Source organism: Emydura macquarii, unplaced genomic scaffold (assembly GCF_026122565.2).
Source record: "Emydura macquarii macquarii isolate MOO-44397 ecotype Brisbane River unplaced genomic scaffold, CSIRO-AGI_Emac_v2 contig_2768, whole genome shotgun sequence".
NCBI lineage: Eukaryota > Metazoa > Chordata > Testudines > Chelidae > Emydura > Emydura macquarii.
This window is the reverse complement of record NW_027132905.1, coordinates 52,843,835-52,858,346: the sequence shown is the minus strand read 5'-3', so window position 1 is coordinate 52,858,346 and position 14,512 is coordinate 52,843,835. Positions and strand designations below refer to the sequence as shown.

The following is a 14,512-nucleotide window of genomic DNA, read 5'->3' as shown; positions in this document are numbered from 1 at the left end:
GAAAATTCACAACGAAGTCAGGGAGGGATGAAAACACAACAGGAGACACTGTACTTTGAAAACACTGTTTAATTGAAAACCACGAGAGTCCTGTAGCACCTTAAAGACTAACACATTTCTGTAGGCATAAGCTTTCGTGGGTGCAACCCACTTTGTCAGATGCAAGAAATAGAAATTAGATGGGGGTATTTATATACATCCAAGGGTAATTCCTCTCCTCCCCCCCCAAACATATACACAGGCTCACCCTCTCGGTAAATTGCAAAGGGAGGAGGAGTCTGGTACCAAGCAAGGAATGAATTGCAGGCTCTCTTCCTTTCCCCTGGACCCTTTTATAAACGAGGTGTTTGGTGGAGTGTGAGAGTGTCCATGGGAGGGGCCGTAGCACTTTTAAGTCTCACGGTCCCTGGGCCGGGCTGGGCCGGGCCGGACCGGGCTAATCTGCGAGGCAAAGGGGAGGCTGCTGGTGTATCAGCAGGCCCTGAAAGAGGCAATACCTCTTCAGTGAGCAACCGAGAATGACTCAAGGGGGAGCGGGCCCAGCTCGGAGCGTTCTGCCCCGCGGGGGCACGTCTGCCCGGCTGACGGTGCGGTGCAGGTGCTGCCCGTGCAGGACGGACAGACGGACTGATTGACTGACTGTCTGACTCCGACGGGCAGGCTAGGAACGCCGCTGCAGCGGGCGCAGAGCTGGGCCTGGGGCCGAGAGGCCGGGCGGGGCGGGGCGGGCTGCAGCCGGCTGGTCTTAGCGCGCGGAAAGTGGACTGGGGAACACGTACAACAGCCTCCCCGGTGCCCCGCCCCCCGCAGTGACGTGATGACGTAAGTGACGGACAGCCGGCGCAGCCATTCAGGGCGCCCGCTCCCCGCCCCCGCAGCCCGCGGCGGCTACACACCCCCGACACACCCCCGCGCGGCGCCAGCCAATCCGGCCGCGAGCCGCCGCCGCACGCGCACACTTAAGCCGGGTCAATGAGGCGCGCGGGACCAGCGTGTATACGGGCCCGGCGAGCGCAGCGCAGCGCAGCGCGCATCTGAGGCACCGCAGCGCACCGCACCGGCCGGCGGCCCTGCGCCCCGGCAGCTCCCCGTGGCCGTCCCCGTCCCCTGGGCCTTCGCCTCGGCTCCTGTGTCCGTCCCCGTCCGGGGCGCCCCCTGCACCCCCGGCGTAGCTGGCTTGGCAGAGCGCGGGGCGCGGCGGCATGGAGTCCGGCAGCAAGGTGAGCGGGGCCGGGCCGGGCCGCCCGGCGGGGGGGGGGGGGACGTGCGCAGCGCGGTTTTGGAGGGAAGCCGGCTTGGGGGAGGGGCGGGCGGGCGGTCTGTGCGCCCCGGGCTGGCTCGGCTCACCTCACAGCATCCCCCGGCCCGGGGCGGGCGGACACTCGCCCTGCAGGCCGGACCCCGTGCGCCCCGTGCCCGTAGGCAGCGCTGGTCCGCGCGCACGCTGCCTTCCCCGGGTACCCGGCCTGGCCCAGGGCTCGGTGTCCCGCGGGCCGTGTCCCGCTCTCTGCCTCGGCCGGGCCGGGCCGGCACGGGGGATCCGGGTCCCCTCGGCCCCGGGTGCCCGGCGGGGGCGGCTGTTTTAAAGTCTCAGGTGAGGGGCTTAGACGTGACCGGCCGCCCCTGCCCCGCGGGACGGGGGCGCTGCTACTCGCCGTCCTGAGACGAGCCGTGGTCTGAGCTGCGGAGTGGAAAATTTTCAGCCCCGAGCGGCGGCGATGGCGGGTTTAAAATAACTGCACACCTCGATTGACCGCACCCCCCCCCCCCGAGTGCTGGCGGGGGCTCCCCCCAACGAGCCATGCCGGAGCCCTTGTGCAAGGGGCGGATTGCAGCTCCGGAGACTTTGGCGCTGGCGTGGGGGGGGGGGGGCGGATTGCGCCGAAACTTTCCACTGCAGCGTGGCTGGGAAGCCCGAGCCGGCTCGCTCTTCCTGGGGCCAGCGCGTCCCTCCCCTAGCCTGCTGGATTCACTCTTCAGCTCCCCAGCCCTTCCCTAGACGCCGTGGGGTCGGACCGCTGTAAGGCAGTCTTGAGCCGGTCGGTCAGCTCCAAACGCCTCCTGGCCGAACCTGGTCACAACGGGACTCGAACCCCCCCCCCCCCCCCCCCCCCCCCCCCCCCCCCCCCCCGCTTTCGGGCACTCCAGAGTTCACAGAAAACTTCCCCCACTTCTAGAGATCCTATCGCCAACTCTCGTCTGTCTTTTTTGCTTTTTTTTCCCCCTGACACATATCCGGTTTTAAAGCCCTGTCTCCTGGAATCCAGAGGTTTTTAAATAAGAATCTCAGCTTTCATTTAAAACTTTTTCCCCGAGCCCTTACTGTTATGGAGAAAAGCTTGACAATGAGACCAAGTCCCCCTTAAAAGCTCAGAAACTACAAGGCAAATAAAAAGAACCCTGAATCTATTTGGGGAATCTCCTGATTTTTAAGCTATTTGGTTCCTGACTGAACCTTCGGGGGCGGGGGCACAGTCCTGGGCATCTGTTAAATCTAAGTCTACTGTAAGTTTCCTTATTTAATACATTTTTAAGCTCAGAGGGGGCCATTATCACATCTAGTCTGGCCAGAGAATTTCACCTAGTGATTCCTGCAGGGTATTTGTGTTTGACCTAGAGCGGGGTGTAATCCCAGAAACACTGAAGTCAGTGGCAAAAATCCCATTAAATTTTCACTGGTGCTAGGATTTCACCCCATATGTATTAGAAAGGCATTCAATTTTGACTTAAAGACTCTAATTTAGATTCCAAGGCTTCGCTGCTAGTAAGATTAAAACTTTCAGGTAAGAAAAGAGAACTGTGAGGGACAGTATTTCACTTTAGAGGTCAACCGTTTCAACATTTTTGCGGATGCCCTCTTATAAATTATACAATCCTAGCAAGGCCTTACAGAGAAAAAAAGTATGTGCTTATTTCTAATAATTCTTCCTTTGAGTTGGGCCTCACATCAGGGTTTAAATCTCCTGTAATCTAATAGCCACACAGCTTTGATTTTTCCCTCTTTTTGCACATTTTCGTACCTGTTACAAGATTTGTTTCTTTCTGATTTTTATTTGCTTGGCAGAAGAGTCCCCTAGGTAAACTCTTCAGGGCAGGGACTGTGTTTGGACCATGCCTGGGGGGTCCAGGACTGGTGCTCTTTAGCACTAAACACATTCATTAACCCTTCAGTTTTTGCCCTCCCCACCCCCAGTAAAAGATCCCAATCCACAGTTACTTGATAGTATGGAATATATCACCAAAAGAGAATTGTTATGTTGTTGTTTACTAGCATTATATTAGTGCACCTGGTAAACAGAATATTTTCTATAATGAAAGGGGGGCGAGGTGGAGAAATACAGGGGAAAAAAATCCCATCCTTGCCCAGCTCCAAACATCAGATGGGGTGACCCCAAAGTCCTCTCTTCTTATCCTATGACTTCCTATGACTCTCAGATAATATAAAAATGAGTAAACATTCCCCAGTTGCTCACAGCTTCCCTGCTTGCTTCCACTTTAGGAGGCTCCTAGCATGTCTAGTTATAACTGATCAGTGATAACTGATTTCCATGGTGTTACTCAAGATTACAGCTGCTGAACCATGAGCATGGAACAAACATTCTTGTGGTGTGTCTAGGGCTGGGTTAAACACGGCTCTGGGTGTGTTTATATGGGGGTATTTTTAAAAAATTGAGTATCCATGCAAACCCCATGTAGCCTCTTTTGGTATAAACCTGGTTTACATTGATTTAGTTTAGTGATTCTTTGTTAATTTAAACTAAATCAATATAAGACTGGATTGAATTAAGAGTGTCCACATAAGGGGCCTGAACTAGTTTAACGAAATTGATTTAAAATAACGATGTTAGTTAAACTGGCAGCAGCTCTTGTATGAAGATAAATACCTAGATTAGCATTTGCAATCACATTAGGTAACTTGAGTCAACTGGCAATCAATCAATTCAAATTGCAAACTAGACTGTCCCTAAAGTAGATTTGTGCCCACAGTGTGCAGTGAAAGGGGATGCCAGATTCTGGGGGTGGGTGGGATTCAATCCTACAGGTTCAGGCTCTCTGTGTTCAAGAGAACCATGTATCCCTTCTAAAATAATAACAGGTCTTGTGCCAATGCACGGAGGGCCCAGGAGAGGCAATGCCCATCTTTGCAATGCAATGCCGCTCCAGCGGACTGTTTTTTCTGGGTCAAGATGCTTGCAAGGTTTATTTGTGCAACACTGTCTCCAGATTTCCTCCTTTCTCCCTGGCTTTGGAATGTGTCCTGGGATCAGCGCGTTACTGCATTAGTTCCCGGCACGGAGTTACTGAACGGGAGTGCTGGGGGCAGGGGAGTCGAGTGGAGCATCATTTGCTCGCAGGCTGTGGGTTTGGAATGGGAGCCCTGGGACGTGACAGCCGGGAGCACCTCACAGGCAGAGCTGCTGCGTGCAGCGAGGAGGCGCAGGGTGGGCTGGGGAGGGAATGCGGCCCTTCCAAACATGGAAATCGGGCAGGCCGAGTCGGACTCCGCTCGCAGTCAGGGCGGTGTAAATCCGTAGTGGCGCGAGTCAGCCACTTCGGATTGACATTCATCTCGGCATGATGGGTCCGGTTCCAGTCCAGGAGCCCCGAGGGGGGCAGGGGGCGCATGGTGGGGCACCGTCAGGCCGGCCCAGTGCCCCGGCTGGGGCCGGTCCGCGCCGTGTGCGGGACCGGGCTCGTCTTAACCCGGAGCGGGCGGCTCAGCCCCCGCCGGACCCGCGCCTCGGCCGCTGTCACGTTCAGCCCGGCTCGGCGCCCGCGGACGATGAGCGCGAGGGGCCCGGGAGCAGGGCCGCCCACCTCCCCCCCGTGCGAGGCCGGGCCCTGGCTGGGCTGGGCTGGGCGCGGCTCGGAGCAATATCCCGGGCGGGCGGGCTGGGGAGGGGGGCGGCGCGGCGGCATGTCCCCGGCCCGCCCGGCTCCGTGGGGGGAGCTGCCGGCATGTCCCCGGCCCGCGGCTGCGCGGCGCCACCCGCCATGTAGGCCCCAAGCGAGCGCGGGCCCAGCGCCTTCCCGGGGGCGGGGCGGGGCCGGGCCTGGCCGGCGCTGGCTGCCCATTGGCGGCCGGGGCCGAGCCCCTGTCGGCGGACGTGGGGCCTGGCGCGGGGCCGGGGCCGGTCGCTGAGCGGTACGGTGGGGCCGGCTCCAGCCGCCTGCCAAGGCCCGGGGCGGCGGCGGCTCCCTCTGGGCCAGCCAGGCCCCAGCTAACCGGCCGGGCCTTCCGCGCCGGGTTCAGCCGCTGCGCTGTGGAGCGGCTCCCCGGCTCTCCGGGGGGGCACGTCCCCGGTCAGATCCCCTCCCCAGCCCCGTCATTCTTACAACCGGCCTTCTCTGCTCGGCAGCCGGGCTGGGCTGGAGAGGGCCCTGCACCCCTGGCTCGGGACCGGGCCCGGGCTCTGAAGGCAGCTGGCTGTGCCTGAGGCGGGGTCTGCGGGTCCGATCCCCTCAGTCACAAGCTCGTAGAGAGACAGACAGACAGACCGACCGCTCTTACTGGGCCTCACAAGGCACCAGCATGGCCGGTTTTATGTAACGATGCCCTGCGCTGCACAGCGGCGGGACACGCACCTTCTGATGCTAGCCGGGCCCGCAGCTTGCTTGCAAAATGCTGGTCCTTCTCGTACCTCCAGCCCTGCTACCAGGAGCCTTCAGAGCCCTGCTGCTTCTGTAAGGCACCCTAGGATACGGGCAGCTGGCTGGGTCACCTTATGTAGCAGACTGCATTACACTTTTTATCCTCCATCATTTTGAAGTTGGAGACTCCTGTAATTCCTTTCCAGGACTAGCATTGCTTACGTCCTGTTTCTTATTGCAGGCTGAGTCTTTTTAAATAGGTAAAAGGATGGAGGGGGGAAAGACCAGATTGGAGAGCTGCTTCCTCTGCTCGACATTCTGGTAGACTGAAAATCTTCACTCTTCCTAACCCCTTGGTCTGGTCTGGATCTCTTTTGCAGCCTTCCCTCCCCCCAAGTGGACAGGGGAAAGACAGTCAGCTGTGGATACTCCTGTTTATCATCTAGAGACAAACTTAAGTCTTACTTCAGTAGTAGATTTTGTTGGGTGGTTCTAAATTTGAGATCATGGATGATCCTGCTGGGATAAAACGAGCCCATTCAGACACTCCACTGATTCACTCTGGGTTAAAATTAACCTTTTGAGAGAGTCAAAAAGGCTAAAATAACACCTTTAAAAGTATCTTCCTTGTGAGTCTCTACACTTCCTGGTTCAGGCTAGTCCAGAAAGCAGGAAGTGGCCAAATACCATGCAAATCAATTATGTGCTTTCATTCCCAATTTTGCAGACTCCAGATGCCCTGGGTAAGCTTTGGCTAAACATCTAACCTTTAGGGTGCTTTATCTGACCTAAACCATAAACCTTATAAAGGATGCAGATCACATTTAACCCCATTTAGATTTTGTAAAATGTATTTGTAGAAACTCCTATTACAGGACATTCCTATAAAATTTAACAGGACTAAAACAATAGGAATTTTGATAGAAACTTAATTTGGTTATATAGAAATAGTCTCAAAACCCACAGCCTTTAATAGAACACAAAACCCTATTCACAGGAGTTCTGAACCATCCTTTAGAATTCTATAACAAAGCTATTATTTTATATTAAATTCCATCCGATGAATTTAAAAAAAAAAGTAGAAAAGTTAATTTACTGGTCACTTCTACATGACTTCCATAAGGGGCAATCAATAGAAATCTTTCAGTATCTTGTAGAGTTTTTAATCCTAATGAAAAGTTTAAAAAAGCAAAAATATGTGTCTGCATCCAAAATCCTGCATGAAAGCCTGAGAATGGAATTGAATGGAAACTGCCTCTAAACAAAAGTGACACTGACTGAACAATCTGCACTATCCAAGAAGAAATCCAAAAAGTAAAAACATAAACATACAACATAAATAGTGAAGAGTAAATTGATCTTTAAAACCTTCAGTTTTAAGAATCCAAAGTATTATTACATACAGTATGTGAAAGGACTTGTTTGTTTAAGCTATGGGCTAATTTAAAAAGTGGCTAGTGATTTTTTTTTTTGGTTGCCCATCTTGAAATACCTTAAAGCAGGGGTAGTCAATTATTTTTTAAAGTCCAAATTTCTTGGTCAAGGTATAGTCAAGGTACAGACTCCAGAGAAAATAACTTAAAAAATAATAGTTTTTTGGGGTCCGTTCAAAAGCGTCTGGTGGTCTTTGGCCCACGTTCCGCCTGTTGACTACCCCTGCCTTAAAGGAACCTGATTCTCAAAGTGCTGAGCGCACACTTTCTGTAAACTAGACCCCTTTATGATGCTCTAAGATGAGCATCCAAATCTTGAGGCTAGTCACTTTTGAAAATATTGGCCATGGCATAAACTGATGGTTAGATGTTCACCCCCAATAATCTAAACAGTCATGCAAACGGGAAAGGCACATCTGGGAGTGTATATAGATCAAATTCCTTTTAAATTAAAGGTAACGTTCTTGTGTGAACTGGTACGATACCTGACTCTGTACCAGACATCCACACCCCTCAAGGGCCTGTCAGTGTCCTTCCATAAAAGCTCTATGTACAAATGATTAGTCTTGTGTAAATAGTGTGGTGCAATCTGATTGACGTAATGCTTCATATTACAATATTCTGCAGATCCATTTATTACTACCTGGTCACTGAAAGTGTGCAAAGCATGATGACTAATTAGAAGTATTCTTTGACCTTCAGGCTGGTGTAAATGCTCTGCTCTAGCACTGGGCGAAAGGAAAAAGTCTGTTTGGTAGGAACTCCTTCCATGACAGCAGAGGAGAGGAATCTGCCTCTTAGACCTTTCTTTAATGGGGAGATGGTTTATGTGCTTTGCACAAGGCTAAGACGACTGGTATTTTTTTAAAATAATACATTTTATAACAATGGTGTTATAGGAGATGTTCAAACACAGGCTGCTTTTCACGTCCACAGTGATGATGCACTGTAGCTTTCGTAGGGGAAGCTGTCCTGTGTTATGATGTGACTTAATGATTTAGGCAAAATAGCCTTGGGAATGAAGGTAGAGGAATGCTGCCTTCTGGACAAACTATGGGCCTGGGAGTCAGGACTTCAGGGATCTAGTCCTGGTTTGTGTAGCAGGATGGCTTTCCCCTTTAAGGGCTAGAAGCTTGGAGCCAGCCCTTCCTAGTTATGTAGGCACACCCGTGCAGGGATCAGGTGATTACCCTGTAAGGAGCAGCAGGAAGCTGCAGAAAGGGAGAGGGGATGATGTAATCTCAGGAAGAGAGGGCAACAGTGAGCAGTTCCTGCAGGAGACCCACGACTGGAGAAGGGTTTGAGCCTGGAAGCAAGGGCTGGAGAGGGCAGACTCCACACACCTTGAGAAGGAAAAGGTTCTGGTCTGGCCATGGCCTACCAATGCAGGAAAGGCCCCAGGCAGGAGGTTTGGAGTAAGAAGAGAAACTTTTGTTTGTGGACTTTAACTTGGCACTTGGAGTTTTAGGTTCAGTTTATCTGATGTTAATAAAGGAGAGGTATTTTTGGCCACAAAAAGCCACTGAGGGGTCCAAGACTGCAAACAGCAGCGGGGCTGCTTTCAAGGTTGCCCTGAGGCCAGGGGGGCATCTGGGAGGAGCCATGCATTGACATCCTGCCATTTGCTTACTGTGACCTCAGGCGAGTTACTCAGTCTTGCCATGCAGAGATCCCCTGTCTGTGCCCTACTGATACTGCTCCCCGCCGTGGGTATCGAGAGACTCAATTCTGTGGTGGCAAGAGGCTATGAGATTGGCTGGTGAAAAGTGCCAAGCTCTGTAGCATGAGTGAGGCCCAGTGTAATCCAGCTGTAGTTAGGTGGAAAAGATTCCCACTGAATTAACCAGGAGTTGGACTGAACCTTTGGTAGGGAGAGGGTGGGCTGCTGCATGGCTGTCCCGCCATCTCCAGACCTTCCTAAGGCATATAGGGCAACCCATGTTTTCTACTTCTGCCAAACCTGCCACAGGTTGTAAAGACCTACGCCTTGATCCTGCCATCCATCTAAGGCTGGAAGGGACCATTACAATCCACCCACAGAGTAGCTTTCAGGACTCATGTCGCAGGCTTCATGCACATGGCACGAATTAGGCTAAAAGCTGCGTTAAAAACAAGTTCTGTCCAGAAATGGCTGAAATGCAATGGGGCTGGCCAGCATGAATGGCTTACTCACTTCTTTTTTAGCCAAGCAGTAGCCCGGTTTGGCCCCATCCGCTATCGGGGCTTGGTTCTACCTGCATTTAAGTCAATGTCAAAATCCCCCTTGTCTCCAGGCATGCAGGATCACAGCCACGACAGCCCAACTTCATTTAACTTGGTTCAGCCACAGCAGCATTTAAATGGCGTTAGCTGTAAAATACAGTTGTTTGCCCTGTGTGGAAGGAGCCAAGATGATCTCCTTCTATGCTCACCTCCTAGTATCAGGATAAGGGAGGGGAGAGGTTTAGAAGTGGATTTGAAAGGTTACCTCAGGCCTAAAGTCCGTCCATACAATACGCTTTTATGTGCACTCAGCTCTCATACCAACACTATCTTGCGTTCCAAACCGCTTTTCAGGGTGAGATAATCAGATGTGAGACAAAATCCCCAAATGGGGCTTGATATGGACCCAGAGCAATTCAGGTTTGTTCCCTCCCTCCCCCTTGATACTTATCTTTAAAGATTTTCCCAATGTTGTATAAAATAAACTATAAAATTTAACAAACTGCTTTCATCTGTATTCAAAATTTAACATAGTCCAGTCAAAATGCAACTGAGCCAGAAAATCAGTCTAAATTTGGCCACACTTTCTCATTTGCTTGTTCAGTTTTTCCAGGAACGGACTACAAATACTACTTATATTTTTAAGGCTTAATTAAGCACAAATAGAAAAATACAGAAATAGGTCTCTTTCTGTAGACAAAGCTCATTAACTTGAGTAAACACTTGCATTTGTTTGAAGAGCTGGAGCTGAATAATTATCTGAAATCTTATCCTTACTACTCAGATTTCTGTATTGCAGGAGGGCTTACTGAAAGTATTCAGATGTATCAAATCTCCATCCAAAACCACTAATAATGCCAAGTTACAGTGGTTATGCTGGGAGAATTTAATATGGCATTGCATATCAGAAGCTCCAAAACTGTGCATGTCTCCCCCTTTATTACATAAGGCTAACTTCTGCCCTTGCTGTTTGGGACCATCCTGGAGGCTGGGGAAGTGGAATGGTACTGATACCTGGGTTACCACCTACAAGACGCAGAAAACCTGGTCTCTGCCCCTCTCCCTCGAACAAAAAGGGTCCTAGTGCCAACCCTGCTGGAGAGCCTTGGGTCCATCCCTCTCCCTGGAGCCCTCAAGGGAGTCCCCTGCTGTTCCTGCTCCCTGCCCCACTCCTTACCCATCCCTGCTGGGAAACTTTGGGTCCATCCTGATTGCTGATCTCTGGCACCAAGAGGAGCCAGCATGGTGTCACAGGCAAGGGCCTGGCACAAAAAGGGACCGTGGTGCCAGCCCTGACATGCACAGCGAGTAATTACATGATCACTGCAGGCATGGCCCAAAAACTGGAACCCTACATCTTTTTGACTGGCAACAAACAAGGCAGTACCAAAACTAGCCAGGCCAGTTTAAAACTAACAGGTGGCAACCCTAGGCCCAGAGCCATCCTGCCAAGTGATAGTTCTGTGTGGGTGGGAGCACATGGTGATTTGTGCATTACGCAACAGAGTGGGGCCAGATCCTTACTGGGACTTGAGTGCAGCTGTATTAACCACAATGGGCCTTGCGACTTCTTTAAAGGGGAGTTTATTAGGTGGTAGACAGTAAATGCAGTCATGCACGCACAGCCTCATGTTCAATGCTCTCTTGTGAGCAGAGAGGCAGCGTGCTCAGCCTCTGCCGGCTGGGATTCTCGGGTTACATTGGTACACTGCCCTTAAAGGGACACACCATTTCAGGAGCAGCACTTGCGTGGGCTGTACATCAGAGTATGCAGCAGGCGCCTGGCGTGTCAGCCCGTGTGGTAGCTGAATGCCGTGCCTGGCACTCTGGCGTGTGAGGTGGGACTCCTACCCCCTAGTCGCCTGTATGGCTGCGGAGGGGACTTCTTCCCCTCGAGTGAACTTTGCAGCACAGGATGTGGCCGCTTTCTACACAAGTTCAGCAAGACAGGAGAAGAACCCTGTGAGAAAGAGGAACCAAATGAGCAGTTAAAGTAAACATTGCAAACCTGTCTGAGAACCACGGCTTCCGCCTGGCTCCTGACTCTCTACTTTTGCCCCACGTGTCATGAATGGTGTGCGTGCGATCGTGTGCTCCTCCCCTTCCTCCTCAGTCTGCGGTGCAGGGCTGGGGGCAGCTGGTCACCCAGGTCATGTGAGACGTTTGTCCGGAGCCCTCGAACATTGACTTTCCTGTGTCCTCTTCATCCCCCCGTCCCATCCTTGGGGTGTGCGCCCTTCTCCATCTGTGTGTGGAGATATGGGTGTGGGCTGCAGGCAAGGGCCCCTGGGGAGCTATGATCAGTTGGGCTTGATGGATCTGGCTGTACCCAGTGTTACTTACTTCTCAGCACCCTGTGTCTCTGGTCCTTATGGTGTCAAAAAGACTTTAGGGCCTGCTCCTCTCAGGGCCTGGTGTCTCTGGACTAGAAGGGCTACAGTAACTAACCATTACCAATACTTCCACCAGGTGAAAGTCACCCCTGTGCAGACAGACATCCCCAATGGTGCATAATCTTGTGAACTTAAGTGGGCCTTAGAACTTGTACTGACCCTCTGGATGCCAGCTTCTGCTCCTTGATTTTGAGGCAGCCTGCACTGGCTCCAGCTTTGGGGCTGCTCTAATTTACACCAGCTGGACCTACATCAGCTGTAGACTAGGGTAGCGGAGTCCATCTCCACTGCATTCTTCTTCGACGTGCCCCTTGCGCCAGGCTGTGGGCAGAGTGGTTGGTGTGGAACCCAACTCGGACAGCTTCACATGAGCTGAGCACCCTCACTGCCAGGGGCATTCCCAGCTGGCCACTTATACCCAGAGCCTGGCTCCCTTTTGCAGGTGGAGAATCTGGCCCTGTGTCCAAAGGTGGCACTTGGAGCTCTGCAACAATCATGAAAGGTTTAGTCCTTCCTTAGCCCTATCCCCCTGTGAAATCCAGGGGAACCTCCTGTTAGTGAGACGGGCCTGAAACTTAACATTGAACAAATCCCCCTCTGCATCTGTTGCATCACAACTGAGAGCACCTTCCAGATGCAGAGCCAGATCTGCTGATGTGCTCCAGCCGCTCTGCGGCGCTCTGGTTCTGTGCCCCTTGGCTGCCTTGTCACCTGAGCAGTGCAAAGCCGCCGGTGAGGTGAGTGGCCTTGAAGTTGCTTTTCACCATTGATACCCGGTGTTTACCGTTTGTATTTCACTCAGCCGCCTCCGTTTTCCTTTTTGTAAGTTCAAAGATCTTACAGCTAGAAGGGACTATTATGGTTAGTGCCTACTTAAATTGTGGAGAAATCACACACATTTTTGGGTGCATCACTGCATAAATAGCAAATTTGTGTTACACATCTGCAAAATTTGCTATTTATGCCATGACCATCCCATGAAAAATGTGGCAGCATTTTTCTGCTGCAGCCTTTCTCAAACTGGCTTCAAGAGCCCTCTCCTGTGCAGCTCTTGGCTTAGCCAACCGCCTTGTCTCTGTCCCACTGACTCTGCATCTCTCCTCACATCTCCCTTGGAAGCAGAGCTTTCTTCTCTTGCCAGGGCCTCTTCCTTTCCCCCTCCCTCTGTTTGCATAGGGATGTGCTGAACTCGCTTTTTAATTGCCTGGCATTAATTACCAGTGGCTGGATTTCATTGGGTAGCAAGTAGGAGCCTGGACAGCCAACGAGGTTAGATCTCATGGGTGCCTTCAGAGCCGGGCTCCTGCCCAGCTGCCGATACTCTGCTTTGCCTTCTGACGTGGGTAGCCGGAGACCAGTTTACACAGTCTGTGATGCGATTTTCACGGCTGCAAATGTGCTGACTCCTAAATTATGATGTCTAGTTGGACCTCCTGCATGATACAGGCCAGAGGACTTCATGCAGTGATTGGATGACCCATTGTGACTGAACTAGAACAGATCTGTTTCCATTAATTTTTGCATCCAGGTTCTCACCATGTATTAGCATGGTGCTGCAAACACAGCAGAGGGATATTCCAATGAAAACATTGCTGTTGATTTTGCATTTCATAAAACCAGCACAGCCCCTCTCCATTGCTCTGAAATCAGCCTGAGCCCCTTTGATTTGACGCGGGAGGGCTGGGAGACTTGCATTTTACCTCTTTGGGGGAGGCTGTGAGAGCTTGAAATAGTGAGCTGCCCCTCAAAAATCAGGCAGGACTCAGCAGGTGGGATAAGTTGCCCCTCGTGCTCCATCGTTCCTGTTTGGTGGTGGGTGCAGATCTCATGATTTTGAGGCACTGTTAACTGTTGCTGGCTAACATGAGATCTAACCTCATTGGCTGTCCAGGCTCCTTCTTGCTACCCAATGAAATCCAGCCACTGGTAATTAATGCCAGGCAATTAAAAAGCGAGTTCAGCACATCCCTATGCAAACAGAGGGAGGGGGAAAGGAAGAGGCCCTGGCAAGGAAGAAAGCTCTGCTTCCAAGGGAGATGTGAGGAGAGATGCAGAGTCAGTGGGACAGAGACAAGGCGGTTGGCTAAGCCAAGAGCTGCACGGGAGAGGGCTCTTGAAGCCAGACTGCAGAGGGAAAAGGTTGAGGGACATGAGCTCTGTTGGGCTAAATCAGTCTCTGGGGGAGTGAATGATGAAGGCCGCTTCAAAGAGAATTTTGACATGAATAAGAGCCCAGAGGCATCGTTCCAGGACCGCACAGATGATGTGGAAGCAGCCAGGGGCATGTGCTATGGTGCTAGTGTCTGGAAAACCAAGACTTGCAGATGCTGAAGAGCAGAGAGTTTCTGTGGTCAAGGCAAGAGGAGGAGCCTTGTGTACAGGGCTCCCCCATCTCCTGCACATCTTTCCTGACCAGAGACGTCATTGCAACGAATTATTGCTCTCAATGAGTCTTCCCATGGACCAGAGCCTGGCCACTGGCTGTGTGCAAAAAGGGGTGGGGGGAGAAGGGAAGTGCTAGATCATATCCCCTTCCCTCCCATCAGATGCACATAGCCCGTTAAAGGTTTGGGATCTCTCAAACAAGGGCATACGGTGAGATCTGGCACCTTTGTGCTGCTGTTTCAGCAAACTCTGCCCTCCACCCAAACCAGCATTGCTTCCAAGAGAGGGTGTGAAGCGGGCTTTCATTTCACACTGCTATTCCAAAGCTGCTTAGCCCAGTCTGTGAAAAACGGATCCCAGTTTTCTGGGTACAGACACCAGGCTGAGCTCTCAGGTCTTTCCTGCTTGGATAAATGGGCCATTGATGGAGGTGTCCAATCACCAAGCTTTGCTAACCCTCCCTTGCCCCACATACACACTCAGGCCCTTCCCCAAACAAACCTCCAG

The 14,512-nt window shown here is 52.0% G+C and overlaps 1 protein-coding gene across 1 annotated transcript in view; it reads left to right on the top strand.

Annotated features, from left to right (window-relative positions):
- The first annotated feature begins 993 nt into the window (after positions 1-993).
- SLC2A1 (solute carrier family 2 member 1) overlaps positions 994-14,512 on the top strand; it is a 36,132-nt gene continuing 22,613 nt past the window's right edge. Inside the window, exon 1 of the mRNA XM_067566321.1 lies at positions 994-1,220. Coding sequence (XP_067422422.1) covers positions 1,203-1,220 — 18 coding nt within the window. The 5' untranslated portion in view covers positions 994-1,202. The remainder of the gene's footprint in view (positions 1,221-14,512) is intronic.